This window comes from Belonocnema kinseyi, chromosome 2, assembly GCF_010883055.1.
Source record: "Belonocnema kinseyi isolate 2016_QV_RU_SX_M_011 chromosome 2, B_treatae_v1, whole genome shotgun sequence".
Taxonomy (NCBI): Eukaryota; Metazoa; Arthropoda; class Insecta; order Hymenoptera; family Cynipidae; genus Belonocnema; species Belonocnema kinseyi.
The window spans coordinates 121,764,004-121,791,564 of NC_046658.1; the positions used below are offsets into that span (position 1 = coordinate 121,764,004).

Sequence of the window (27,561 nt, forward strand, 5' to 3'; positions counted from 1 at the left end):
CTTTAAAAATTGATTTTTCAGAATAAAAAGTCTTACAATTTTCATCAGAAATTTTGAGAAATTTTTTTACATCTTCCAAATCCTAATTAAAAAAATTTAATCTTTTAGAAATTTAAATTATTTTTTTATTTCTCGTAAACTTTTAAGACTTGTAAATAAGATTCAAAAGAATAAAAATGTTTTCTGAAAGTATAAAAAAATTCGGCATAAACTTTTAAACCTTCTAAATATCTTTTTATAAAAAAAAACTGTAAAATCTTGCAGCTTCTTTTTGGACAATTTTGAAAATCTTTAACCTACAAAAATAAAAAAATCATTCAACATTTTCCTAGGAATCTGAAGAATAATGCTTAATTCTCTGGAAACCGCTTTTTTAATAATAAAAAATGCACGTTTTATACAGAATTTCTAAAATCTTCACAAGTTTAAATTATTTCTGTCTTTCAAAAATTGCCTTAAAATCTTTCGGGTTTGTTTTGGACCATTTTTTAAATCTTTTTAAATCTTCTCTTAAAATTGAAACCCAAATCCATTTTGATTATTAAATTTTCCGAATAGGAAAAGAAATCTTCAAAATTTATACATTTCTAAAATTGCTAATATCTAAAACTTTTTTTTTTAATCTTCCAAAATCGACACTTTGTTTAAACCTTTTCAAATTTTGAATAGTTAAATTTTTTTAAACTTTTAAACCTTCTAAGTAAGATTGGAAATAATTCGATTTTTTCTGAAGGTTTCTACAAAATAAAAAAAATTAAACTAAAAATACTGTTGTTATTAAATTCGGATTTTTAAAATCGAAATTAAATTTCGCCAAACGCGAGCGTGTGAAGCTAGCTTTTGAAGTTTCCCTTGACAACTGTTTCTGATTAGCTGCCTATAAATTAACATATCCATTCAAAAACGGATTTAACGGCAACGCATGCGTAGAAGCCACAAAATCTCATGAAGCCTCCAAAACACAGAGTATGAAACGAAAAAAAGCCGTTCTCTCGCATCTTGAGAAGTTCACTCTATTTGTTTGTTTCGCGTCGTTTCGTCTCTCGTGCGGACTGGACATTTTGTCAAATTAAAAACCGCCTAGTTGACTTTCAATCCTAAAGTGTAATGCCGTGAAAAACTGGAGTGAAAACAAATCTCCCGCATCTTTTTTGTCTCGTGTGCTCTGAAATGACAAACGCCATTTCTGTTGAGAAATAAAGCAAATTGTCGCGCTCGGTTAAGAAACGTCTCCTCGGAAAAAGTGACATACAATTAGAAACGGCCGGATCATGTCGGTGCTTGTCTGTTTCAGTTTAAAAATATAATTTGCCTTCGTTGAATATTCGGAGGAAAACAGTGCATCGACTCGAGTAAGTAGTCCCTATGGTTACGACATTCTGGAAACAAAATTCTAGGTTAGCTTGTGATCGTTGCGAAACGACGTGGCCGAATGTATATTTCGAGTGTCCTTAGCGCGTTCGTTTATTCCCTATTCGATTAAAATAAACGTCTCTATGGGAAAACAAGTTCCTGTCTAATTAATTCGGCAAACAACTTCGTCATTTCGTAATTCGTGGGCGAGTTTTGTATTTGAAAAAATGCCACTTTTGAGGTTCGTTTGAGTTTTATACTTATCTCAGTCTCGCTCGAAAATGATTGAAAAAGTCGCGCAGTTCTCTCAGTTTAAGAGAATCCTGCGGGATTTTCCGCGCAACATGAAGTTCTGCTTCGCCTACGGATCTGGTACTTTCAAACAAACAAGTGATCCGAATGAGAACATGTTGGATTTAATATTTGTCGTGCGCAATCCAAACCGATGGCACGCGGAGAATCTGAGTCGAAATCCAAGTCACTATGCTCAACCTCTTCGGTTCCTCGGTTACAAGGCGATCACTAAACTGCAGGAGTCCTGGGGCGCGAAGGTTTACTATAACACCCTGGTCAAAACGTCCGAGGGCCGGACAATCAAGTATGGAGTAATTTCGGAAATATCGTTGGTAGAGGATTTGTTGGATTGGAACCTTTTGTATCTCTCAGGAAGGTTGCACAAGCCGGTGCAGGTGCTGATCGAGCCAGACGAAGATTCCGATTTGCGAACTGCTCTACTGCAAAACTTGCACTCGGCTGTGCATGCAGCTCTACTTCTGCTTCCGGAGCATTTCACGGAAACGGACTTTTACAGAACCATCGCCGGTTTGTCGTATAACGGGGATTTTCGCATGACTTTCGGGGAAGATAAGAACAAGGTAAAGAATATCGTGATACCGCAGTTGAAACAGTTTAGGGAACTTTATGCGCCGATATTGAAGCATTTCGATAAGTATGTGGAAATTCCACATTCGGAGGATGCTGCGATCATGTGTAGACAGGATACAGGCCCCTCGACTCGGATACACCACTTGAATCAGCTGCCCCGAGCCCCCCAAGTGAAGCTGGTTAGAGCCTGGTCCCTGGGACCGAGGTCGAAGGATACTGAGGATTGTTTACGAGCCCTCGCACACGATCCAGATTGTAGCGAAACTCTAGACCAGTGCCTCCGGGAAATCGTCTGGAAGTCGAGCGTTTCTCAGAGCTTGAAGGGAATTTTAACGGCTGGTCTTTACAAATCCGTCAAGTACAGTTGGGCAAAGATCGTCAAAATGATGTCGTCCAATGAGCAGAAGAAGCAGCTACCAGCTGTCACTGCTGTTTCGGATAAGGTCGAAAAAGTAGTTGATTCCGTTGCCAAGAAAGATAAGGAGAAAAGGGACCCGCCAAAACCAATAGAACAGTAACTGTCCGTCGTTTTGTTCCTTTCTCCTTTTTTTAAACCTGGTGTTTAACATTTGAAATCATTCAATCTCAAATTTTTTTTCACATTGAAATTTTGAGAACATCCTAATATAAATGAGGTTTGTTTTAGAAAAAATTCAATGATAATTGCATTTATTTATTTATCAGAGAAACATTTTGCAATCGCCGAACACTGTGTAACTGGAGTTTCAGGCCTCGGACTCACCACAATATTTGGCACCTGTTTTCAAATCGGTAAAATAAAATAATAATTTAAAACAAAATATGCAAGTTTTCAACAAATTTCATAATTTTTCAACTAAATAGTTTGAACAATTGATTTGATATTAGACCAAATTTGATTTGATTAACTTTTAATTTATTGTTTTTTTTTTCGTTTCTAAATATGTGTATACAACCAAAAATGACAAGTTTTTTAAAAAACAGATACATTTTAAATCCAAGCATGTTAATTTTTAACAAAAATGTTGTTTTTTAACGGTCAGTGGAATTTTTAAGAAAATAGTTTACTTTTCAGTAAAAAATCTAATTTTTAACAAAAAGAAAAACGAATTTTCAACTAAAATTGTGACTGTTTAATCAAAAATCAGTATTGGGTATTTTAACAATAAAAGAATAATAAAAAACAGATTGAATCAACAGAGAAATACTTGATTTTTAATTAAAAACTTGATTTTCACTTGAAGCAGACGAATTTCCAACTAAATAAATAAATTTCTAACGAAATAGTTGAGTTCGAAACCAAGAAGATTAATTTTTTTTACCAAAAAATACGAATTTTTAACAAATGACATAATTTTTTAACTAAGTAGTTTGAACAGTTGATGTGATATTAGACTAAATTTTATTTGATTAATTTTTGGTTTATTATTTTTTCGTTTCTAAAAATGTGTAACCAAACAGGTGAATTTTTTGACAAAAAATGACGAATTTTCTACAAAACAGATGCATTTTAAACCCAAGCATGTTAATTTTGAAGAAAAAGTTCTTTAATCATTTAAAAAACCAGATTGAATTAACAAAGAAATACTTGATTTTTAACAAAAAACTTGAGTTTCACTTAAAGAAGACGAATTTCCAACTAAATAAATAAATTTTTAACTAAGTAGTTGAATTTGAAACCAAGATTTTTTTTTACCAAAAAATAAGAATTTTAACAAGTTACATATTTTTTCAATTAAATAGTTTGAAAAGTGGATGGGATATTTAATCAAATTTGATTTAATTAATTTTTAGTTTATATTTTGTTCGTTTCTACAAATTTTGAACTAAATAGTCGAATTTTTTAATAAAAAAGGACGAATTTTGTACAAATAAATGATTATTGAACCCAAGATTGTGAATCGTCAAAAAAATTAACTTTTAACAAAGTAGTTCAACTTTTAACAGAGAAGTTGAATTTCTAGACAAAAAATGCAATATTTAATATCTTAACAGCAAAAAATGAATTAAAAAAAATTGATTTTCGCTTAAAGAAGACGAATTCCCAACAAAATATGTACATAATTTTTTAACCAAATAGTTAAACTTGCAACTAAGAAGTTTAGTTTTTTACCGCAAAATGGCGAATTTCAGAAATTTATGTTCAACAATAAAAACAACAAATTTTAACTAAAATTGTGAATCTTCAACTAAAAAAATGATTTTAAAAAAAATTTAGTTCAAATTTTAACCGAGGAGTTGAATTTTCATTGAAAAATGAAAAAGTTGAATAACATTTATATAAAAATAAAAAACATTCAAGCAACAAAAACGAATTTTCAACAAATTTCTTGATTTTTAACCAAAAATTTTATTTTCTCATAAAAAGATGAATTTTCATCAAAATACATACATTTTTAACCAAATTGTTGAGCTTTTTAACTAAAAAAGATCAATAGAGTAGTTAAATATTATTTAAAAATTTTTTTTAGATAAATTCTCATTTAAGAGACGTAACTTTCAATAAAAATTACGACGAATTAAATAAAAATTAATCATGAATTGAAAAATGTGAATTTTCAACACGCAAAATAATGAATTTTTAACTAAAATTTTTGATCTTCAACAACAACAACAAGAAAGTTTAAGAACTTTTGATCAAGAAGTTGAATTTTCATTGTAAAATATAATAGCTGATATTAAAAAAAAATGTATTAAAAATATAAAAAACAGTTAGATTTTACCAACAAAAATGATTTTTTAACAAAATACTTGATTTCTAACCAAAAATGACGGATTTTCAACAAAATATATACATTTTTATATGAATTGTTGAGTGTTTTAACTAAAAAAGATTAATAGGGTCATTAAATATTAACTTTTAAAATGTTGTAGATAAATTTTCATTCAAGAGATGTAATTTTCAATAAGAACTCAGACGAATTTTCTGCTTAACAGATTAAAAAACAAAAGAGCTTTGAAGAAAGTAACAGTTAAAGTTTTAATCAAGAAGTTAAATTTTTGACAAAAAAAGGTGAATTCTACAAAAAGAAATGAATTTTCAAACCAAAAAGATGGAATTGTTGAGTTTTCGAGACAAATTTCAACAAAACAGTGGAAATTTCGATCAAGATACATGACTTTAATAAAATTATTAAATTTTTAACAAAATTAACTCGATTTTGAACCAAATAATGAAGTTCTTAACTAAAAAAAAATAGGAATTTTAAACCAAATGTTATAATATTTAATATTGAATGAATGTTATAACACTACTTTGTCTAATTTATGACACTATTTATACTATTTGTTATCTCTGAAATGAGTCCGAGGCCTGAAGTTCACAACTTTTATGAACGAAAATAATTTTTCTTTTCAATTAACTGAAATATTTTTTTCGGCAATAAAATAAAGTAATATATTATTTTTGATGACAATGACGCTTGTATAGTCACGTTTTATTTACCCACGCTCTCAAGTTTACAATTTGCTAATTTTCTAAAACGTAATTTTCACCTAAACACTCGGTCTTTGGATTTTATGTCACAAATTACTTTTATTTGATGTCGGACCTCAGTAAAAAAAAAGTTTTAATCCAATATTTCTACTGGAAGACTGAAATTTTAAAGAATTTAATTAATTAAAAGAATTTGTTCAAATTAAAAATATTCGAATTTCACTCGATTCTCGGATTTTATTTTATACGTTACTTGTATTTGAACTCCGCTAACAGAAAAAAATTTGTGGGTGGATAAAATATAGTTGTTATAGCGTGATTATCGTCTAAAATAATTTATTACTTTATTTTATTACTAAAAATGTATTTCCGTAATTTAAACAAATTTATATTTTCGCGTATTTCAGTTACGTCCGAGATATAAAGTTTACAACATTTTTTTTGTACAGTATCAGGATATCTGCTCACCTGAAAAACCTAGAAATCTGGGAATTGTCAGAGAATTTTTATATACTTGAAAAAATCTGAAAATTTAAGCGTATTTTTTAAAATTCTAATTTCAGGGATCACAGTTTCCTTTTACTAAAAACGTTCCCTTTTCCATTTTTTCTTTAAATATACGATCTTTAAAAATATATGGTAATTCGAAAAAATTATTAGAGAGTGAACACTTTTTAATCTTTTTTAAGTCAGTAAGGTCGAAATAACAATTCTTGGAAAGAAAAATAAATTCTTTAATGGGTGTGATCATTATAAAATAATTTAACGTTATTTAAAAGTATAAAAATTCTAATAAAAAATGGTTTCTTCTTTTTTGCGTTCATAAATATTTATTTTTCCCCCTATCTTCCTCCCTTTTCATAAAAAATACGCCATTTTTTAAATACATTTTTCTCTGTGATCCCTTTATAATATATAATTAAATGAGGTTATTTTCTTTTGTAAAAGTAATTTTTAAAGTACTGAATTCATACTGATTTATACCGAACTTCTTTTTAGCATAATCATTAATCTCAGGGAACCCGTTTTTATTCAGATCTGAAGATAATAATAAATTTGTTTTAAAATTATTATTCAAATTAATGACTTTAAAGACAAAAGGAAGTGATTTATTATACTTTTAGTAGTATTATTAATTTATTTAATTATTCGATGTGAATAACTAATACATTTGTTTAAAAATATTCTCTCCTTTTAGAAAGTTACTTTCGCAAATGAAAAAACGATTTAATTTTCTTTAATTTTTGCCAGGACTTGAGTAGACACCCTGATAACATATAAACAAGTCAAGTATTCTTCCTATTTAATTTTAATTCATTTTTAGAGGGAAAACGTAAGATTTCTTGGAATTAATCATCTTCGCTGAAATGTTTGTAACAACTTTCGAGGCGGACATTTAAATGTTATGATTTTTGTAACTTGTTTTCAAAACCAAGAGAATTTGTTTTGAAATTCACATTTTATTTTGCTTTCATTTAATTCCTGAAATGAATTCGAAGTAGAAAGAATTTCCCTTTGTTGTTAAAATGAAAGCAAAATAAAAATTGAAACGGAATCTCAGAGATTTCTGTAAGGAACATTAGAAGAAAATTTCGTAGATATTTTAACAAATTAAAACATAGATAGGCTTATGTTTAATTTCGAAAACGAGAGAGAAATGAAATAAAAATAGTTTTTTTGTTTGTTTTATCTCATTTTCGGACCAGTTCATGAAGAAAATAAAAAACATTGAGAAAGAAAGTTATTCATTCTCAACGTTTTAGAAGTTCTGTGGCATTTTACAAAAATAATTTATTAGACACCATGTTTAAATTATTTTTATTTGCTCGTAGTTGCAAATAAAAGTGGATTTAGCCATAAAACACTAACATTTACTAATTTAAGATTCAAAATTTCTGCAGAGCTTGCAAATAATTTTGCAATCTACAGAAAAATGATTCTGATTTCAAATTTGCTTTAAATAGTTTATTCATCATATTAAAATGTAATAAATTAAAACAGTTTTTAATTTACAAGAAGAAATAAAAATTAATTTGAAGTTATTTTAGAATTCTGTTGTCATTTTGTTAATTTTGTGTTATTTTGTATCAAATCGTGTGCTATCTTCTCGAACAAAGTTTTTTTTTCTTTTTTACTGGCGAGTTTGTCAATGAAGCGAATAGCCATAGAATAATTGTAGATGAGAATGTAAATAAAATATTCATAAAATATCGATCACTATAAATTTACTGCAACATTTGCATGCTTCTACTGCATAATGTTTTTTTTTTCAGGCGCATATGTTTTACTGGGCTTTAGAAGTAAACTAAAGTTCTTGAATTGTTTCTTTAAACTTCTATTTTATATAAATTTTTAAATCTAAACTCTTCAAATTTTCGATGAAATAAAAAATTCTTTGTAGTTAAATTATAGCGTTAAAACAAGGTGTCTATCTGACCGAGAATATTGTTTAGTTTCATATATTTTATTGCTTTAATTCAAAGTTGGAATGCTGAATTTTCGAAAAGAACTATAATTTTTCAATTTTGGGACCGAGAATTTTAGCAAAAAATTATTATTTTGAGTTTGTAACAGGGAATTTCAGCAATGAAAAATAATTTTGGCTTTGTGACATAAAATTTTCGCAAAATATTAGAATTTTTGGTTTTTGACAGGGAAGTTTCTAAAAGTATTATAATTCTCAGTTTCTATACAGGAATATAATTTCGATTTTGGAACAGGGAATTTTATGAAGAATTACAAGTTTGTCTCGGAATAGGTAATTTTGGGAAATTATTTTTATTCTAAATCATAAAAATTCTTTTTTCTCTTCCAAATTTTAAAGAAAGGTACTTAATATATTTCTGAATTTTAATGTAAAAATATTATGAATAAATATAATTATAAAAAGGTAATTTCAGTACAGAAATTTATTTGACAATTGGGTTGGGGATTTTCGTCCAAAAAAATATATAATTTTGACTTTGAGACAGGCGATTTCCGCAAATAATTAAAATTTCGAATTTTTGACAGGGAAATTTAAAAAGAATTTGTATTTTGTCTCAGAACAGTTATTTTTAAATATTTAATGGGAAATTTTGAGAAATGATTTTAATTATAAATTATAAAGAGGGAATTTGCCAAAACAATTCCTGTTCGTAGTCAAAATTCCTTAAATTTTAAGAATTTCCTCTTCTAAATTTTGGAGGAAGGTAGTTAATGTATTTCTGAATTTTTATATCAAATTTTGTAAATAAATATAATTATTATAATTAACTTCATAAATCTTTTTAAATGTATAGAAATCTCTTTAAATCTTTTAAAGGCAGTATTCTACTTTGAAACCCTCGAAAAAAGCTATTTTTGTGAATTTTTTCTATGATTATTAATAATCATATCGATGTAGGGTTTGTTAGGCTTAATAAAAAACTCTTGAAATACATTTAAAAAAAAAAATTGATTTATTTTATGCACTTTTTATACATAAAAACGTCAGACAAAGTCAACTCCTCAAAAAGTAGGTTAGTAGGTAGGTCCGCGCTGTTGTAACAATCTCGAGAATGGGCGGTCCGATACAAAAAAAAATTAAACATGTTATAGATTCAGTATGACTCCAGCAACCGGCTGAACTAGGATTATTTTAAAAAAAATGGTACCTCTACTTTTATTGCAAAAAGCTGTGAAGAAGTTCACTTTTTTCTTGTTTTTTTTTTCACCGCCATTTGGTTATTTTTCGCATGTATATAAGAAAACTGATGTTTTATGTATAAAAAAAAGTATAAAATAATTGAAATTTTGTTTAAAAATATATTTCAAGAGTGTGTTTATTGAGCCTAACAATCCCTATATCGATATCATTATTAATAATGTCAGAAAAAAATCACAAAAATAGCTTTTTTCGAGCGTTTCAAAGTAGAATACTGCCTTCAATGATTAAAATCTCTTGAAATATGTATTTGAAATTGTTTGCAAAAAATTAAGAACTGATCGGGAGAAAACCGGGAATTTAAAATCATTCATTGGATAGATACTCTGTAAAAGAGGAATAAGTTTGAATTATGTGTGCAAACTCTGCAGATATTAATCAATTAAACAATATTGGGATCTGAAATCTTGAGGGTACCACTAGCGACAAAAGCAATATGGCCGGCGACAGTAGGTAGATGTCTTATAAGACTCATGTAAAACCATTGAAATTAAAGTAAAAATAGCTTAAATTTGTGATTATTCAAAATCTAAAATGAAACTTCTGTTTCTATTATTGCATTTTGTTTGCAAACATCGAATTTAAAAACTCTTGCCCAAATAATAAATTCTTCGACTTTTTCCCCTCATAAACATTTAAAATGTAATATTAACTATCGACATTTCAATGCAAAATTTAATTTATATCCGCTTGAAATGACAAATCAGCAGTAACTTTTTCAGATTTGTTGTTATGTTGATATATTTGTACCTAAAATAATATTTTTATTTAGAACCTGCTTTGATTATTTTCACTCGGAATGCTGAAAAATTATTGAAGAATAAAAACGATAAATATTTGATGATGATTATAAATTTTTCTTCAATCTTTTTTATTGGCAGTGGAACAAGCTTGAAATTCCGCTTGAATTTCGTGAATTTTTTACTTTATTCTGTTTTATTTCTCGAGTCGCACTATCAGAAAATGCTGTAAATGTACCATAATATTTTTCATAATTTTCTTTAAATAGGAATTTATTTACATTTCAGAAAAACCGAACAGTTTCATGCTTTCGAGCAGTAGAAGAGCAACCAAACGCACAACAAAACACTTTGCTCTTCGATTTTCGTGGCGAAAACTCCATTGATAAAGTTTGATTTATTTTATTTGCAACTTTTTATTTTTTTCCCGGTTTCACTGTAAACAAAACAATGTAAAACCTTTAGAAAAATGATTTTCGTATATTCGCCTATACTTTCCGTCAAAATTTACCTACGCTCAGGGCTTTCCGATTTTGTCACCAGGTGGCGTATTCGAGTTCTTCAGATCCTAATATTAGACATTAATAAAAGAGTGATAACTTACAGGCAAATTTGAAGTGCTCAGATACTAAGTTATTTCGTGCTTTCAGAAAAAACTAAGTTATGACAACGATGGATTCTGATTCTGAGAGTCAGGACAGCGACGACGGTCGCCGATTTCGATTTGAAGCAACCCGAAAAGACGCAGCCTCAGTCTCTCATAACAGAAAGCGAGTCTCTCCACATTCAGGTCGTTCAGGACGACGCTCCCGATCTCGAGGTCGATCGGATCGGGACCGCAAGGATAACGAAAGATTTTCAAATCGGGGCCGAAATTCTCGAGCGGGACACAATTCAAGGCAAACGTCGAGAGACCGAGACTTGAAAGACAGACGTGATCGGCATTCGTCTCAAAACTACCTGAAGGATACAAAAGATGCTCACGATTCCAAACACCTGAAGCAAAGGAACGGTTCATCGACTCTGAGAGAGAAAGACGATCGAGAGACGAGAGACTCGAAAGATACAAAAGATTCTAAAGATACAAAAGATTCTAAAGATACGAAAGATACAAAAGAGACTAGAGAGCCGAGAGAATCCTACTCGAAGAGTTCTCGATCTCACGAGAAGGACTCCAGGAACTCGAAAGAGTCCAGGAGTTCCCGTGACCGGAATAGGAAAAGATCTCGAGACAGAAGTCGCAGCGACAGATCATCGAGTGATAAGCATAAAGCTAAAGTTCAGGAGAAGCGGAAAAGCCATTCCAAGGATAATCAGGCCCGAGTTAAGGAAGATCGAGTTCCGGAGAAAATCGAGGAGGCAAAAGCAGCCCCCTTGTTGATCAGTCAGCCCGAGAACGAGTTGAAGAAGGAAGTTGCCGAGTTCAATCTTTCGGACTTCGAGATCGTTTCAGACACGGAAAACTCATCAGATGCCCTTGGACACAGCCCGAGCGATGGGTCGAAAGTGAAAAAGCTGCTCTCGAAGCAGCAGAGTCAACGATTGTCAGAGAGGGACTCTGAGCGAAAAAGTCACCGAAGGGAGGATCTGCGTAAGGTAAATCCAAGGAATGGCAATCATTCATCAGCTTCGAGTAATAGTAACCCTAGTGCCCTTTCAGATTTCTCATTAGGTTCTGCATCGCCAACCACCTCTGCTAATAAGAAACTCAAAGCGGATGAAGAGGCAGCAAGTCGAATGGAGGTTGTTGTAGAAAATTCGCAGGATTGGAGTGTTAGTCAGGAAAGAACCAAGTCAAATGAGAGTGATAAGCCTTTTTCCTATGGTCCAGTTTTACCTCCACTGTTAGTTAGAGGTTCGAGTCCGGATCCAAGGCCTGTCGATGATCAAGAAGAGGGCGAAATAGTTGTAAAAATGGCAGTTGTACAGAGTGAGCGTGTAGAGAATGGTGAGAGGGAGGAGCTAGAGAAAGAGAAAGTGATTGGACCCTCGTTACCAGCGACGTGTGTCGAATCGAGTGACCCAGACCTTGAAGATGTTCTTTCCCCGAGTGTGAAAGAAGCAAATCTTGAGCGTGAAGAAGCGGTCATTAAACGTGAAGCTGAAGAAGAAGAAGAGTCTAGTGGAGTTGTTCGGGAAGAATCTTTGAAAGGATCCTCTCAGCCCCGAATTATTGGGCCAAGCTTGCCGGCTCATTTTCTACCACAAACGGAAGTGAGTAGTGATGAAGAAGATACTTTTGGACCTGCTTTGCCGCCTCATTTGGCAAAGAAAGATCAGTCCGAGAGTCGAGTTTTTGGACCAACGCTGCCTAGTGAATTGACGTCTGAGGATGTTCAGTCTGCTGACGAGTTAGATGATGAGGATATCATTGGACCTTTGCCGCCTGATCATCCAGCTGCGAGGAGCAGTATTGTCCAGCAAAGTCTTGAGTTCAGGGCTAGGAGGATCCAGAGTGCATTTATGGCACAGGTAATATTTTTTTATGGATTATTTCACTTTGGGATATCTAGATTAAAAGCATGATGGCCGTGGATCGGGGAAAGTCAGGAATTTTGAGAGAGAAAAATGTTGCAAACTTCAGGGAATTTTATTGAGTATTCGAACATTCGAATTTCGACGACGTCGAAATCTATACGTCTGTTAGGTAGCTATGACAGCGCCACCAATTTGGAACTATTGAGAAGAAATTTGAATTCAATTTTATCAAGAAATCTTATAGATACTCAATAATAGGGTTCTTTCACGATTTTAGATGAAATCATTTTTTAATACATAAGTTTAATCCGAATTGAAGGTGAGTTATAATTTTTTTTCTGTTGAGTCGTTCAACAGTAAAAAATTACTAAAAATTGAAGGCGGTAATACACTTATTCAAATTGGTGTCATTTGTCTCAGGGGTTCTCATAATTATCTATCATGTGACGATGTGGCTTTGATGAAAACCATGAAAACTAATGAAACTCATGAAAAAGAGGTTAGGCTACGGTCTACTGCCAATTCTTACTTTTTTATTTGATAGCTTTATTTGTTAAGGTTTATGTAACAAAAAAATGTTATCCTGTTAAAATATTTGGATTAAGAGTCAGTAGTACGTTGAAGGAAATTATTATGTACAATTATCAACACATTTTAAAATCGTACATATTTACGAATTGTTGAATAAACATGACTACATTTAAGGGTAAATGGTAGTCTGTGACGCAATCAAAATTTGATCTTGTAATGTTAAATGTGTCCGCTTTTTTTTTTCTTAAAGTAAATAAGTTAGTATATCGAAATTTTGGGAGAAGGAAGAAAATATATGAGCCGACATCGGTTGGTTCCCTTGGAGTAATTATTTTTTAAGAAAAAACAGTACTTTTAAGTTTTCCGTGACTGCCTTTTAGCAGACGAAGCGACGGAAGTTTGAAGTTGGAAAAAGTCCCTCGCGCCGCCACCTTCCTTTTGTGAAAAAGTCGCAACTTGTTAGATCAACTCAGATCGACAGCTGTGAACACTCAGTCGGTAACATGGCTTCATTGAAAAATCATTCACATCAAGAATTAATTATTAAAATATATTTAACTGGAATACTTAACAATTTTAACCAAGAAGACAATTTTTTAATTAAGGCGATTTTTTTAAATAATTGAATTTTAAACGAAACAGTTGAATTTTCAATTAAAAGAGGCAATTTTTCAGCCAAATTTTCGAAAATTGAAACCAAGTATTACTATTCTACAAAAAAGATTTTTCAAAACATACATTAAAAAAATACATTAAATTTTCATCCAAACACTTCAATTTTGAACTAAAAAATATCATCTTTGAACAACAAAAGGAATAGTTAAATTTTCAATTGGAGAAATTAATTGGCAAGCAAACTGATGAATTTTCAACTAAAATGATGAATCTTAAACTAGAATAATTAAATTTTAAATAAAAAAATAGTTTAAAACTAAAACAATGAATCATCAAATGAAATATTTAAACCTTCAACGACTTCGACGAATTTTGAAATAAAAAATATAATTTTTCAACCAAAAATTGAATAATTACATTTTCAGTAAAAAAAAATAATTTTTAACCAAACAATTGGATTTTTTACTAAAATTATAGAATATTCAACTGAAATAGTATTTTCATTTTTAATAATAAAAAAATTTATTTTCTACAAAAATGGAAACAAATTTTCAATAAAATAGCTCATTTTTTAAGCAAAGAAATGAATTTCTAATATAAATGATGAATCTTCAATAAAAAAATTAATTTTGATTAAAAGAGTTTATTTTTCAACCAAGCAAATTTATTTATAGCATAAAAGATGAATTTTTATTTAAAATGATGAATATTTAACTGGAATACTTCAATTACCAACCGGAAAGAAAAAATTTTAAACACTGAGATTAACTTCCAAACAAAAAAAATAATTTTCTACGAAAACAAGTAGGTTTTAGATTTGAAACCGTCGATTTTCTAACAAAAAAGTCGGTTTTTTAAAACAAAATACGTGAATTTTGAACTAAATAAATTAGTTTTAGATTAAAAAAGACAAATATACATCCAAAATGTTAAATTTTGAAATAGAAATGTAAATTTCCCACCCAAAGTGGAACGGTTAAATTTTCAGTTAAAAAAAAAGCGAAATTAAGTTTGATAAAAATTAATCTTTTATGTTATAAATAAATTTGCTTAGTTGAAAAATAAACTCTTCATCAAAATTAATGATTTATTCAAGATTCATCATTTATATTAAAAATTCATTTCTTTGCTTAAAAATGAGCTATTTTATTGAAAATTTGTTTCTTTTTTTGTAGAAAATAATTTTTTCAACTTAAAATGGAAATACTATTCCAGCTGAATATTCCATAATTTTAGTAAAAAATTCAAATGTTTGTTTAAACATTCTTTTTTTTACTAAAAATGTAATAATTCAATTTTTCGTTTAAAAATTAACTTTTTTTATTTCAAAATTCGTTGAAAGTTTAACTATTTCATTTGAAGATTCATTGTTTTAGTTTAAAACTATTTTTTTTATCTCAAATTTAATGATTCTAGTTGAGGATTTATCATTTTAGTAGAAAATTCATCAGTTTGGTTACAAATTAATTTCTCTAACTGAAAATTTAACTATTTCTTTTGTTGTTGAAAGATGATATTTTTTAGTTCAAAATTGAAGTATTTGGTTGAAAAATTGTCTCTTTTAATTGAAAATTCATCGGTTTCGTTTAATATTCACGTATTTAAAAAAAATCTATCATTTGTTGAACATGATGTGCATGGTACTGTCCAATACAAAAAATGTGTCACGAGAGTTGAAAATGGCCATGCGGCGGCGCTAGTAGTAACTTTGTTCTACAAAGCCATACAGTACCATAGGAAAATTGCATAAAAATTACAAAATACATATGAAAAATACTTTAAACTCATTTTTTCTTCATAGTGTAGAGTCAAGTAGTAAATAAGACTTATTTACTTAATATTATTTTGTTTAATATAGGAAAAGCGGCAAAATTGACATTCAAATTTTTAAAAATTACATAGATATTCAGAAATTATAAAGAATAATAAAAAAAATAAACTACGAATACACAAATGAATGAAAAAAATGCCGAAAATATATATTATTATCGAATTATAAAATTTTCCAAATTTCAAATAACGACAAGTTTTTTAATTAACAAAAAATAAAATCCCAATTTTCAAAATTTCCAACACTAAAGTTGACCGACTTCAAGACGGACTTTTAATATAAACGAATTATTAAGTTTCCGACGAATGATTTGATTCCCGAAATTTAGAATTTTGCAACATAGTTACTTGATTATTAATTTATAAGTAATTAATAGAATTCTAATAAGGCAAACAATTTAATGAATCATTAATTAATAAGTCAAAGTTAAATTACAGAAATAGAAATATTTATGAGAATTTAACAATTCGTTTATTTTATAATTCGGCAATTTTTTGTTGTTGCTAATTTATGATTTAGTTATTCTTTCTTTCGTTATTTTGTATTAGTCCCGGATATTCAAACACTTTAAAATATAGGGATGAAGAGCTAATTTATTTTGCTGCTTTACAATATAATGCTACTATATAATAAATATAATTATTATATCTATATATGACAAGCAAGGAATATGATAAATCCTTAAATATTTTTCTCTATTACAATGAAATAACCAACTCTTAAATGTGATATTTTTCAATCAATTAGACTTTGTAACGAACTTGAAATATTTTAACATTTGTATGTTTCAAAATTTAAAAAAATTACCTTACTCTCTTCTAAATTTTCCCAGCAATTTTAAGAAACTTTGTTTCTTCTTTTGACAAAATTCAAAATTATTTTCAGTTCTACTAAACATTTCTTGAATTTACCCGATTTTTGTTTGTTTTTATTTTGTAATCTTACCATATTGAAACATTTTGCTTTAAAATCTTCTAAACTATTTTTAGAAATTTTCGAAAATCATTTGTTATGTTTAAAAAAATTTTTTAATTTCCTCTTATACTTCATTGTTCAAAATAAAAAATTATTTAAAACTTCCACACGAATGTAAGGAAAATTCTTCATGTTTTTTAATTTTATCAGACCTTCTAAGCCTTCTAATATGTAAAAATTATTCAAATTTTTTCTGCATTTTTTTATTTATTCTGCAAGATTTTAAAAATTGCCCTAACATCTGTCAGCTTCTTCTTTGACCATTTTTGAAATTTTTAAAAATCTTTTTAAATAATTTCTTCAAATTCATTTTGTCGAAATAAAAAGTTATTTTAATTTTTCCTAGGAACATGAAAAAATATCTTTCATTTTCGTAAAACTTTACAAAATTTAGAAGAAAAAAAACTTGACAAGTTTTATTTATTTTTGATTCGTTTCAAAACTTTTGAATATCTCTCCAACTTACTCAAATTTTTTTCCAAAATTATGTAATATGGCAAAATTGTAAAATTTTGCTTGAAAATCTTTCAAACCCTTTTTAAAAATTTAAAAATCTCCCATGAATTTCAAGGACTTTTTTCACATCCTGACATAATTCAGTTTACCTAAAAAATTGGTAAAACTTGAAAAATTAAAAAAAATGGTCTCAACGTCTTCTATATACTTTTAACCCACATTTTAAAATATTTCAAATTATTCTTTTAAAATAAAACCGAAACCATTTCTCCTCAGATCTTTTATAATTATTAAAAAGCTTTTAAATCTTTTATTCGAGGTTTTCGGGCACTTTCATACCGGAGCGATAATTAATGGAAATGATTCGATAAAAAAAAAGAAAAACACTATCAGAAAAATCAATTGTTTCATTTTCACAATAATTATATAAATAAACTGTTTTCTTTATCAATTTTAAAGAGTTTTTTTACGGCTCTGCATGACAAAAGACAACAACTAGAACAAAGTTACTACTAGCGCCGCCGCATGGCCGTTTTCAACACATGGGCCCTTTTGAACTTGCGGTGACAGGAGGCTGCTTGGCTTTTACGAAACCCTCCTTTGACATTTTTTAAAACAATATTTTGCGACTTCTATTTTCGATGTGCAGATATCCAAAACAAAACATCGGCACAGAAAAAGATATTTGAGAATCACTGACACATGAGCTGTAATTGGTGGAAAATCCGACCCCTTTGACGTCAAAGGGACCCTCCAATCGACATCGTGATAGAAAATTCATATTTCAACATTAAATTAAAAATAGTAAACAATATATAAAAAATATTTTATGGGCTTTTTTTAAATTAGAATTTTATATACTATAAGATCCATTTATTGGAAAAATGATATCTGACTTTGGAAACGACCCTATTCGCGTGTCAGATGGCGCTGTTATCAAGTTAAAAGAGTTATATTACTTTGAAAGTGGTAAAGAGAATGAGAATATTACCGAGAAATAAATTCTCTGAGAATTTATGAGAATCTCAGAATTTATTTTAATTCATAGAAAATTGCATTTTTCGTTAACTTTTCGGTTGAAAATTTACCTCTTTTTTGATAGTTTGTCTATTTTATTTAAAATTTTACCTGCTTTATCGGAAATTGAATCTTTTTTTTTTTAATAAAAATACAACTGTTTGGTTGGAAATTGTCAACGAACAAGTGTTTATTTTAAAACCAAAAAGACGACTTTCTAATAAATAAAGATTTTTCACTTAAATAATGAATAAAAATTTATATAAATTATTGAACCTTCAAACCAGAAGACAAATTTTCTTCATAAAAATTCAATTTTCAAACAGAAAATATGTCTGTTCAACAAAAAATTAATTTTCCACGAAACTGATACATTTTTACGCAAAAAAAGGAAATTTCAAAATAAAAAATAATTTTTGTTTGCAAAAACAAATGCGAATTTTTATATAAAAAATTTCAATCTTAAAAAATGGAAAAGTTCCATTTTCTGTTAAAAAATGAATTCTGATAAACTATTTTCTTGAAAACTTAACTATTTCGTAGATAATTAACTTTTTGTTTAAAATTTATATTTTGGTGTTGAAAAATGAACAGAAATGTTTTCTGGATGAAAGTTCCACTTATAAAAAAAATTGTTTTTTATTACAAATTCATCTGTTTTAGTACAAAATTGATCTTTCTTGGATAAAAATGCAACTATTTTATTAAAAATTCATCCTTATTGGTTGAAAAAATTCGTCTCTTTGGATTGAAAATTCAATTTTTTTCGTAGAAACCTTTTTTTTTTTGTTACAAAAATTCAATTTTTTATGGTACTGAGATAACTGGAATCTTTTTTGAATGAGAACTCAACTTTTTTTTTAGACAAAAAATTCTTTTGCTTTAAGATAAATTTCATATTTTTTGATAAAAATGCAATAAAAAGTCCTCCTTTTTTGTTAAAAATTCGTCTTTGTCGATTGAAAATTCAATTTTTTTGATAGAAAATTATTTCTTTTTAAAAAATTCACAGTTTCATCGTGAAAACTCGACTAAAATCTGTTCCAACCGAAAATTCAACTATTTTTTTTGAAATTTTATCTTTTTCTTTGAGAATTCATTTTTTTAACAGAAAATAGAACTTCCATTTTTTAAGATTGAAATTTTTTATTTAAATATTTGCGTTTTTTTTTGTAAACAAAAATTATTTTTTATTTTGAAATTTCCTTTTTTTGGCGAAAAAATGCATCAGTTTCGTGGAAAATTAATTTTTTGTTGAACAGTCATATTTTTTGTTTGAAAATTGCATTTTTGTAAAGAAAATTTGTCTTCTGGTTTGAAGGTTCAATAATTTAGATGAAATTTTATTTATTTTTTAAGTGAAAAATCTTTATTTGTTGGAAATTCGTTTTTTTGGTTTTAAAATTCTTTTCTTTTGTTGTATAAATTTCATTCTTTTTTTATTAAAATATAAACTATGGCAATTTTTCGTTAGCAGTTTGTCTTTTTAGGTTGAATATTAAACTATTATGTTAAAAGTTTAATTATTTTGTTGAAAATTCCAGTATTTTGTTAAAGGGTTCTCTTTTAAAGCAGAAAAAGCTTTTTTTTTGTTTGTTTGAAATTAATTAATACATTTGAAAATTTTTAATTTGTATATGAAACACTGTAATTCCTGAATATGTCTGAGCTAGAAAATAATTTATATTCAACCGCTGATATAGCCTAAACAATAAAAATATTGTTAATAATCATAAATTCTTCAATTTTCTTAAATTCTTTTAAATTCTCCTAAATTCGGCCATATTCTCGGTTATATAACCTGAACTTAAATTCTCTGGAATTTAAGAACTCTAACTCCTACTTGCTGCACGGCGTCAATTCTCGGAAGAACTATATCAGGGGGCCCTATCTCTAGGGTTCACTGTATTTATTTGAAAGTTCTTTCTTTATTGATTAAAAATTCATCTTGTATGGTAGAAAAGTGATCCTTTTTGGTGAAAATATTTTAAAATTTTAATTTGAAACTGTTTTACGCCCTTTGTAAAATATTCAATGTAAAAAATGAAAAATTATCGAGGGAAAAGTTAGTGAATTTTGAAAATGAAGTTTTGCGGTCACATATAATATAAATAAATTGTTCTAGTGGAAAGATACTTTTTTCAAGACTTCTTGGGTAGGATAATTTAAGAAAATAAATTAATTAATTTTCCAATTTATTTATAACAGCAAGTACCCAAGGAGAAGAAAAGGGAAGAATGGATGACTGAGTTGCCTGACATCCGGTCTGCTGCGTTGGGTTTGGGACCTCGAAAATTCAAAGCTCGAGCTGGTCCTGATTTGTCTGACAGATCTTCTTGGACAGATACTCCTGCCGATAGAGCTCGAAAAGAACAAGAAAGGGTTGGTGTTTACATTTTTTTAATTGACACGAAAATTTAATTGTTTAATTTGTAAATTAATAAAGGATTTCAAAATGTAAGTTTTTAAACATTGAAAGCATAGATACATTTTTTCAGCTATTTCTCATAACTTCTAGAACGGGGGTTTTTACTTTATAATTTAAACACTTTGTTTTTACTTAGGCGGAGGAGAGATTAGCAGCTTTAGTCACGGAAAAAGCAATGGTCCACGAAATTTCCACCTCGAAAGAAGACGTTTCCGAGAAATCGACAAAGCGTCCGAAGTCGTTAATGGAATTGCACCAAAAGAAATTGAAGAAAAAGAGGAAGGTAAGAATCTCTAATTATTTCAAATTATTTACGGGATTTAAAAACATTTTCAGCTATTTCAACAGATTACAAAGAATAACAAGAGATTTTAAATACTCGAAAGGATTTTCAAGAATTTTGTAGGATTTCTAAAAATTTTAGCTTGATTTAAAAGGATATTTTTAAATTATGCAAGGATTTAAAAGATTTCAAATATTTCGAGGGATCTGAACGGGTCTTTTTGTTGACTTTAATCAATAAGTTTAATTTATATTCAAGGAATTTTAAATTAGTTCTACTTGCTTTATTATATATGTATGATTATATATTTATATTTTTTTAAAGACTCCAAAGAATTTCAAGAGATTCAAAAAACTTCACAGGATTTTAAAGATTTTTCTTTTATTTCCAAAGATTTATGCTCGTTTTAAAGGGATTTCAAGAGAGCTTGGGAAAATAAATTAAATTCAGTGAAATTTCAAGGGATTTTAAGGAATTTTACACAATATAAAAGGTAGTATTGAATCTACAAGGATTTCAAAGATTTATGAGGATCTGAACGGTTTTTTTTGTTTGATTTAGGCTCGATTTAAAAGGATATTATTAAATATGCAAGGAATTCAAAAATTTCGAGGGATTTCAAAAATGTCTAAGGATTTGAACGCGTTTTTTTAAATTTAATAATTACATGTAATTTATATTTAAGGAATTTCAAATTATTTCGACTTGTTTTAATAGATTTGTAGGATTATATATTTATATATTTAAAAATATTTTAAAGAACAAGAGATTTAGAAAATTTTAAAGGATGTCAACAAGTGTTGTAGGATTTTCAAAAAATTCAAGGTATTTCATAAAATTTAAGAGATTTTTTAAGACCTCCAATTATTTCAAACGATTTAGGGGATTTTAAAAGATTCCGAAGAATTTCAACAGATATACAAAATTTCAAAGGATTTCAATGAAAATATATTCCAAAATATTGTACATTTTAAATAAAAAATAGTTGAATTCTTTAAAAAATTACATATTTTCAACCAAATAGTTGAATCATCAACCAAAAAAGAATTATGTTCATCTAGCAGTTATGTTTTTAACCAAATGACATTAAATGTTTTCTCAAAAGAGATTAATTTTTTTTAATTTCAGATTTTGAATCCAAATACATGAACTTTCCAACGATTTTTTAAACTTGTTTTGCTTTGTAACATCAATTTTTCATAAGATTAATAAAATAATTCATTAAAGTTTTAATTAAAAAATTAGAAAATATTTTTAATTCGTTACAATTGTTTTGAAAGATTGCAATCTTTTTGTTCATATTAAAAATAATTAGCAAATAAGCGTTACCCTATACAAAACTTAATTTAAACGAGAGATAATGAATAAAGTATGCAATTAAACTGTTTTTTAAACGCAAATTATTTTTAACATGAATTTTCAATTGATAATAATTAAATAATTTATTAAAGTTGTCTTCAAAAAATTTGAAATTTTTTTTTGAAGATCGCAATATTTTTTGTTCACTCTGAAAATAATTGATAAAAAATTATTGCACTATAAATAAAATTTCAGCGAGCTAATGAGTAAAAATATTCAATTAAAAGATTTTTTAAAAACGCAAATTATTAATAACACGAATTTTCAATTAATATTAATAAAATAATTAATTAAAGTTTTTATCAAAAAATTCGAATTAATGTTTAATTCGTTACATTTCTTTTAAAGGTTGCAGTTTTTTTTCACTTTGAGAAAAATTACTAAATAAGTGTTGCACTATAAAAAAAAGTTAGAATTAAAATGAGAGATAATTTGTAAAATATGCTATTAACCTGTTTTTAAAAGAAAATGATTGGTAACATGAATTTTCAATAATATTATCGAAATAATTGATTAAAGTTGTATATCAATTATATCAATATTAATTTATTGTATAAATCCTATTATTTATAATATAAAGCGTTAGAAATATTCAGCATATTTGTAACATTAGATATCTTTTATAGCATAATTAATTTTCATAAATGTCTTATAATGAAAGATTGTCAATTATTATTGAGCTTTAAAAAGAAAAATACATTTCCAGGGTGGTCACTGGACCGGGAAACCTGGAAAACCAGGAAATGACAGTGAATTTATTTTTTGACGGGAAATTTTACAACATTTTTAGAATAAAAATTTTGTCCAACTTTAATTTTAACAGTTTTTAAAAATAAGTGGTTAAATTGTGATTTTTATAAATTATTATATCATTTAGTTTAGAATGCTTAATTCGAAAATCTTTCACTTTAGAAATTTTCTATTTTAGATTTTTAAGCATATATTTTAATTTAAAGGGTTTTAAAATGTAGTTTTAAAGGTCAAACAAATTAGAAGTTTTTAAAATCGAAGATTTTTTAAATAAAAAACAGGGTGGCCGTCGGACCGGGAAACCGGGAATTTTACGAATTTTCAGAAGAAAAATCTGCCTAAGTTCGATTTTAACAGTTTTTTAAATAACTAAAGTGCAGTTTTGAAGATTTAAACAATTAAAAATTAAAAGCATTTGAAGTTGAAAATTTTTGATAAAAAAAAGTTTTATTTTATCAACTGTAAATATAAATAAATAAATAATTTTTTAAATGGATCTGAACTCTGAGTATAGAAATCTGAACAATAATTGATTTGACCAAATAATTCTAGATCCGTTCGAAATTTGTGAATTTCCAGATTGTAACTGTTGCAATCCGAAAGTCTTTATAAGAATTGAAAATAAATTATCATGTATTCGGATAATTTTATTTTTAAATAGAAATTTTCATGATTTATCAATAATATATTTTAAATTCAGAGTTTCAGTTCTTCCTTTATATTATTTTTTATATTAAATGTAATAAATAAATTTATTAATATATTATTTCTATTAATTTTTTAGCCATCAAAAAATGTAAACGTGCGTTTTACTATTTTCATCTTAAAAATAAATTCATGATAATATAGTCATAAATAAAGGTTTGTATTAAATTAAAAATATTGTGAGTCTAATTTATTTAAACAATTTTAAACTGCATTTTTTACATAGAAAGCTTTGAATCTCTAGAATTTCTAAGAGCTTTTAAACTTTTAGCGTTGCAATTTTAATTGCTCTATTTGAAAAGTGTTTAATTTGTAAGTGAAATTGTTAAATTTTGAGTAATTTTAAGAGATATTAAAGATTCAAAATTAACTAAAAACTTGAAATTATTTCAAGTAATTTAAACGAAGTGTGTCAACATTTTTCCAGAACTTCTAAATATATTTTAAAATTAATCTTTTAAAATCTTCTTAAACTTTCTGTTACAATAATTTTTCAAAGTGAAAAATCATTTTCAATTTTTACAAATAATAAAGTGTTCTGTTGTTATTTATAAATTCAAAATTTAATTTTTTTAATTTGTAGGATTTTCTAAAAGTTATAGAAACAATTCAAAAATTATTTTGAATTTGGAAAAATTTGATACCACTTCTAAATTTCTCAAGATTTAAAAATAAAATTATAAGCCTTTCAAGGATGCCTGAGCGATTTAAAATAAAAAAATTTAAGTCATAATTTAAGAGCTGTTAAGTTAAAAAAACTTATTTTTTAATTTTTAATGTTGCTTGATTCATTTAGACTATTGAAAATGTGAACGTGGATTTATATTTTTGAACTTAATCTGAATCTTTGAACTCTATCATTTATAAAAGTTCTAAATTTTTCAGTTTATTTGCATTTCATTTAACATTGTTTAATTGAAAAGTGTTAGTTCCTTCCATTTGGTACTTGTAAATTTTTGAGCATTTGAATACACAATTTTTGAAATGGAAAAACTTTTAAAATCTGGAATTCAAGAGTTCCACTTTGAATGCTTTAATTTGTTGTTTTTTTTATTTTTTATCACTTTATATGGAAAAATGTTTAGAATATAGTTTGATTATTTAAATTTCATTGGCCATTTTATTAAAACGGCCACCCTGATTTTTATAGTATAGTTCAATTAACGTGAGTTTTAATTTTTAATAATGAAAATATGTGAAAAAAAAAACGGATTTTAACAATTATTATAAATTAAATTTGTATTTTCCCTCTGCGTTTGAATAATTGTCGGCCTAAAAGTACAGTCAGCGCCGCCACTCCCTAATTTGTATTTATTTTTATTGCAGAAGGAAGAAAAAGAGGCTAAAGAAAAAGGCAAACAACCCACAAGACGACCCTTCGATCGAGACGTCGACCTGCAAGCGAACAGATTTGACGAATCACAGAAGAAACATGTCTTAATGAAGGCTCAGTTACTCGACGATAGATTTGCTCGAGGAAGTATATAAGAAACCCTCATTTTTTCACTGAGCGTTTAATTCAAAATGGACAGAAACTGCACTATAACAATGTGATAAGTATAAAAATAGATGTACAGGTATTATAAATGAATAATATCAATAAAAAAAAATATATATGCTATCCAGCATAGAAACATAACTTCAAAAAAAATGCTACTTCTAAAAAATTGTTGATTTTGCACTAAACGCTCGAGCGAGGAAGGAAAATATTGTATAAAGTATACCCAATCATTTTTTTAATTAAACTCTATTTTCGATATTCCTTTACTGGACTCGTTCTATGGTCAGTTGATAATTAATCAAGCGAAATCTGATAAAACGTTTTTTAACTATTCGAGATTTGACTTTTTCACATTGTACTTTAATATCTAGAAATGAATGTCAAGCGGCACTCTTGTTTAGAGAATGTTGGCTTGTTGCTGACGAATGTAAAATATACATTAGCATGTATCGTATCTAGCTTTCTGTACAAGGTGACTAGATAGCCTTTTGAATCAAAGAAGAGATTTAAAAAGCAGGTATTCGGCACCTATTAATCACTTCGTAGGAATTTATCGTTTGTACAAACTGAAGCGCATTTAGCAAGAAAGAAAAAAAATCTGTCAATGGCTCATAAATTATTGCATTATTATCTCGTTGGATAATACGCTTCCATTGCTGGAACGTTTTATCAATCGAGGGGTATTTTGTGACCCAATTTCAGACGATCGTGTTCGGAGTTCCCTAGAATTTGTCGTAGATTTTATTTAATACGAAATTCGATAGGCTTCTTAATTTTGTAAATATCTTATTAGCCCTGTTGCGATCACATTGAAATAATGATTTATGATTCTTAAAGTAACCAATTTTGCAGAGTTATTGGAAATTTTATCTGTGACTGTTTGCACTTTTTGGACCCACTTTTGAATTTGCAAAGGCGGGTCTTTTGCAGAAAGAATAATTTTGTATCTCGTAAGTAATATTATTGACACGTATAAGTTGCGAAGATCTCTTGTCATGCCGATGCTTGAACTGAATTGTGCCCATGTGTAATGTTAAATAAAAAAAGATTTTTATGCATTTTTTCTTGCTTTTGATTAACTAGATTTGTAATTTTTTACATAAAACCAAATGTCTAAATTTTGATGCCAGAAAGACGAATTTTCTATTTAAAAAAAAAAAAAAAAAAAACAGTTGAATTTTCAACAAACTTTTTTTTATAGATTTGAAATTTATTAATTAAAATTATAAACAAAACCAAAAATTATTTTTTATCCAAAAAGACGAATTTTCAACAAAGCAGTTGAATGTTTCACTAAAAGTGATGACTTCTTAGCAAATTAATTGAATTTTCCTATTATGAAAGATTCATTTTCTACAAATATTGAAATAAATCAATTTTGATGTTAAAATTAAAAATCGCTACTAACGAAAAATCCAATTTTCTACAAAACAATTGAATTTTCAACCAGAAAATGTGAATTTTTTTACAGAATAATTGCGTTTTTGAATAAAATCGTTAATTTAAAGCATAATAGTTGAATTTTTAACAACAAAATTAATTTTTAAGCGAAGAGATAAATATTCAGCGAAAATGATGAATCTTCAAGCAAAAAGATTAGTTTTTTAAACAAAGTAATTGAAATTTTTATAAAGTAGTTGAATTCTTAACTAGGAAAGAATTTTCAAATAAAAGATATGAAATTTCCAAAAAAAAATTCATTTTCAATTAACTAGTGAATCTTCAACTTAACTGCACAATTTTTAAGCCAAAAAGACGAATTTTCCACAAAAAATTTGAAAATTAAACCCAAAAATATCAATTTTCAACAAAAAACTTAATTTTTAACCAAATAGTTGAGTTTTCTACCATAAGATATGTATTTTAAATAAAAAAGTTAAATTTCAAAGAGTTAATTGAATTTTCAACCAAACGTTTAAATTTTGAAGCTAAAAAGACGAATTTTCTATTAAACAGTTGAATTTTCTTTTAAAAAGACGAATTAAAGGGAGAAAATAGTTAAATTTTCAAAGAAAAATGGTCTATGTTTAAAATCAATTAAATTATTAAATAAAGTTAATTAATTAAAATTTTAAACCAAAAAAGTTAATTTCCTATCAAAAAGGCAAATGTTTAACAAAGCAGTTATTTTTTTACCAAAATAGATGACTTTTTAACAAAATAGTTGAATTTTTAAGTAAATAGATCAATTTTCTATCCTGAAAACTAATTGAAAGAAAAAAAAAGAGTTAAATATTCAACAACAAAAAATTGTATATTCAAAATCAATTAAAGTATTAGATGAAATTTAATAATTAAAATTATAAACAAAAAAGGTCTATCCAAAATGACGAATTTTTTACCAAACAGTTTAATTTTCAACTAAAAAATATGAATTTTGAACAAAAAAAGTTTACGTTCAAACAAATAGTTCAATGTTTAAATAACAGATATGAAATTTCCACAAAAAGTTCAATTTGAATTAACTAGTGAAATTGCCAACCAGACTGAAATGTTTAAACCAAACAGACGAATTTTCCACTAAACAATTGATATTTAAACCCAATAATATTAA

The 27,561-nt window shown here is 27.4% G+C and overlaps 3 protein-coding genes across 6 annotated transcripts in view; 2 read left to right on the forward strand and 1 right to left on the reverse strand.

Annotated features, from left to right (window-relative positions):
- Positions 1 to 27,561, reverse strand: part of LOC117166955 (low molecular weight phosphotyrosine protein phosphatase 1-like) — a 57,330-nt gene that overhangs the window by 27,589 nt on the left and 2,180 nt on the right. Inside the window, exon 1 of one of the 2 annotated variants that reach the window (XM_033351446.1) lies at positions 2,004 to 2,022. The exons of the other annotated variant lie outside the window; for it this stretch is intronic. The gene's annotated coding sequence lies outside the window, so the exon portion shown is untranslated. Of the gene's footprint in view, positions 1 to 2,003; positions 2,023 to 27,561 lie in introns of those variants that run through there. 2 annotated transcript variants of the gene reach the window in all.
- On the forward strand, positions 961 to 26,066 carry LOC117166951 (zinc finger CCCH domain-containing protein 13). 3 transcript variants are annotated; one of them, XM_033351434.1, is made up of 5 exons: positions 961 to 1,352; positions 10,729 to 12,550; positions 20,190 to 20,363; positions 20,546 to 20,692; positions 24,833 to 26,066. In XM_033351434.1, the coding sequence occupies exons 2-5, from the start codon at positions 10,742 to 10,744 to the stop codon at positions 24,992 to 24,994; spliced, it is 2,292 nt and encodes a 763-aa protein (XP_033207325.1). In that variant the 5' UTR covers positions 961 to 1,352; positions 10,729 to 10,741; the 3' UTR covers positions 24,995 to 26,066. The 3 variants fall into 3 exon arrangements, with proteins under 3 accessions (XP_033207325.1, XP_033207326.1, XP_033207327.1); XM_033351435.1 differs by lacking the exon at positions 961 to 1,352 and adding an exon at positions 2,643 to 2,752; XM_033351436.1 differs by lacking the exon at positions 961 to 1,352 and adding an exon at positions 2,738 to 2,873.
- LOC117166954 (phosphatidate cytidylyltransferase, mitochondrial) lies at positions 1,375 to 2,758 on the forward strand. Its single transcript, XM_033351442.1, has one exon. The coding sequence runs from the start codon at positions 1,635 to 1,637 to the stop codon at positions 2,754 to 2,756; it is 1,122 nt and encodes a 373-aa protein (XP_033207333.1). The 5' UTR covers positions 1,375 to 1,634; the 3' UTR covers positions 2,757 to 2,758.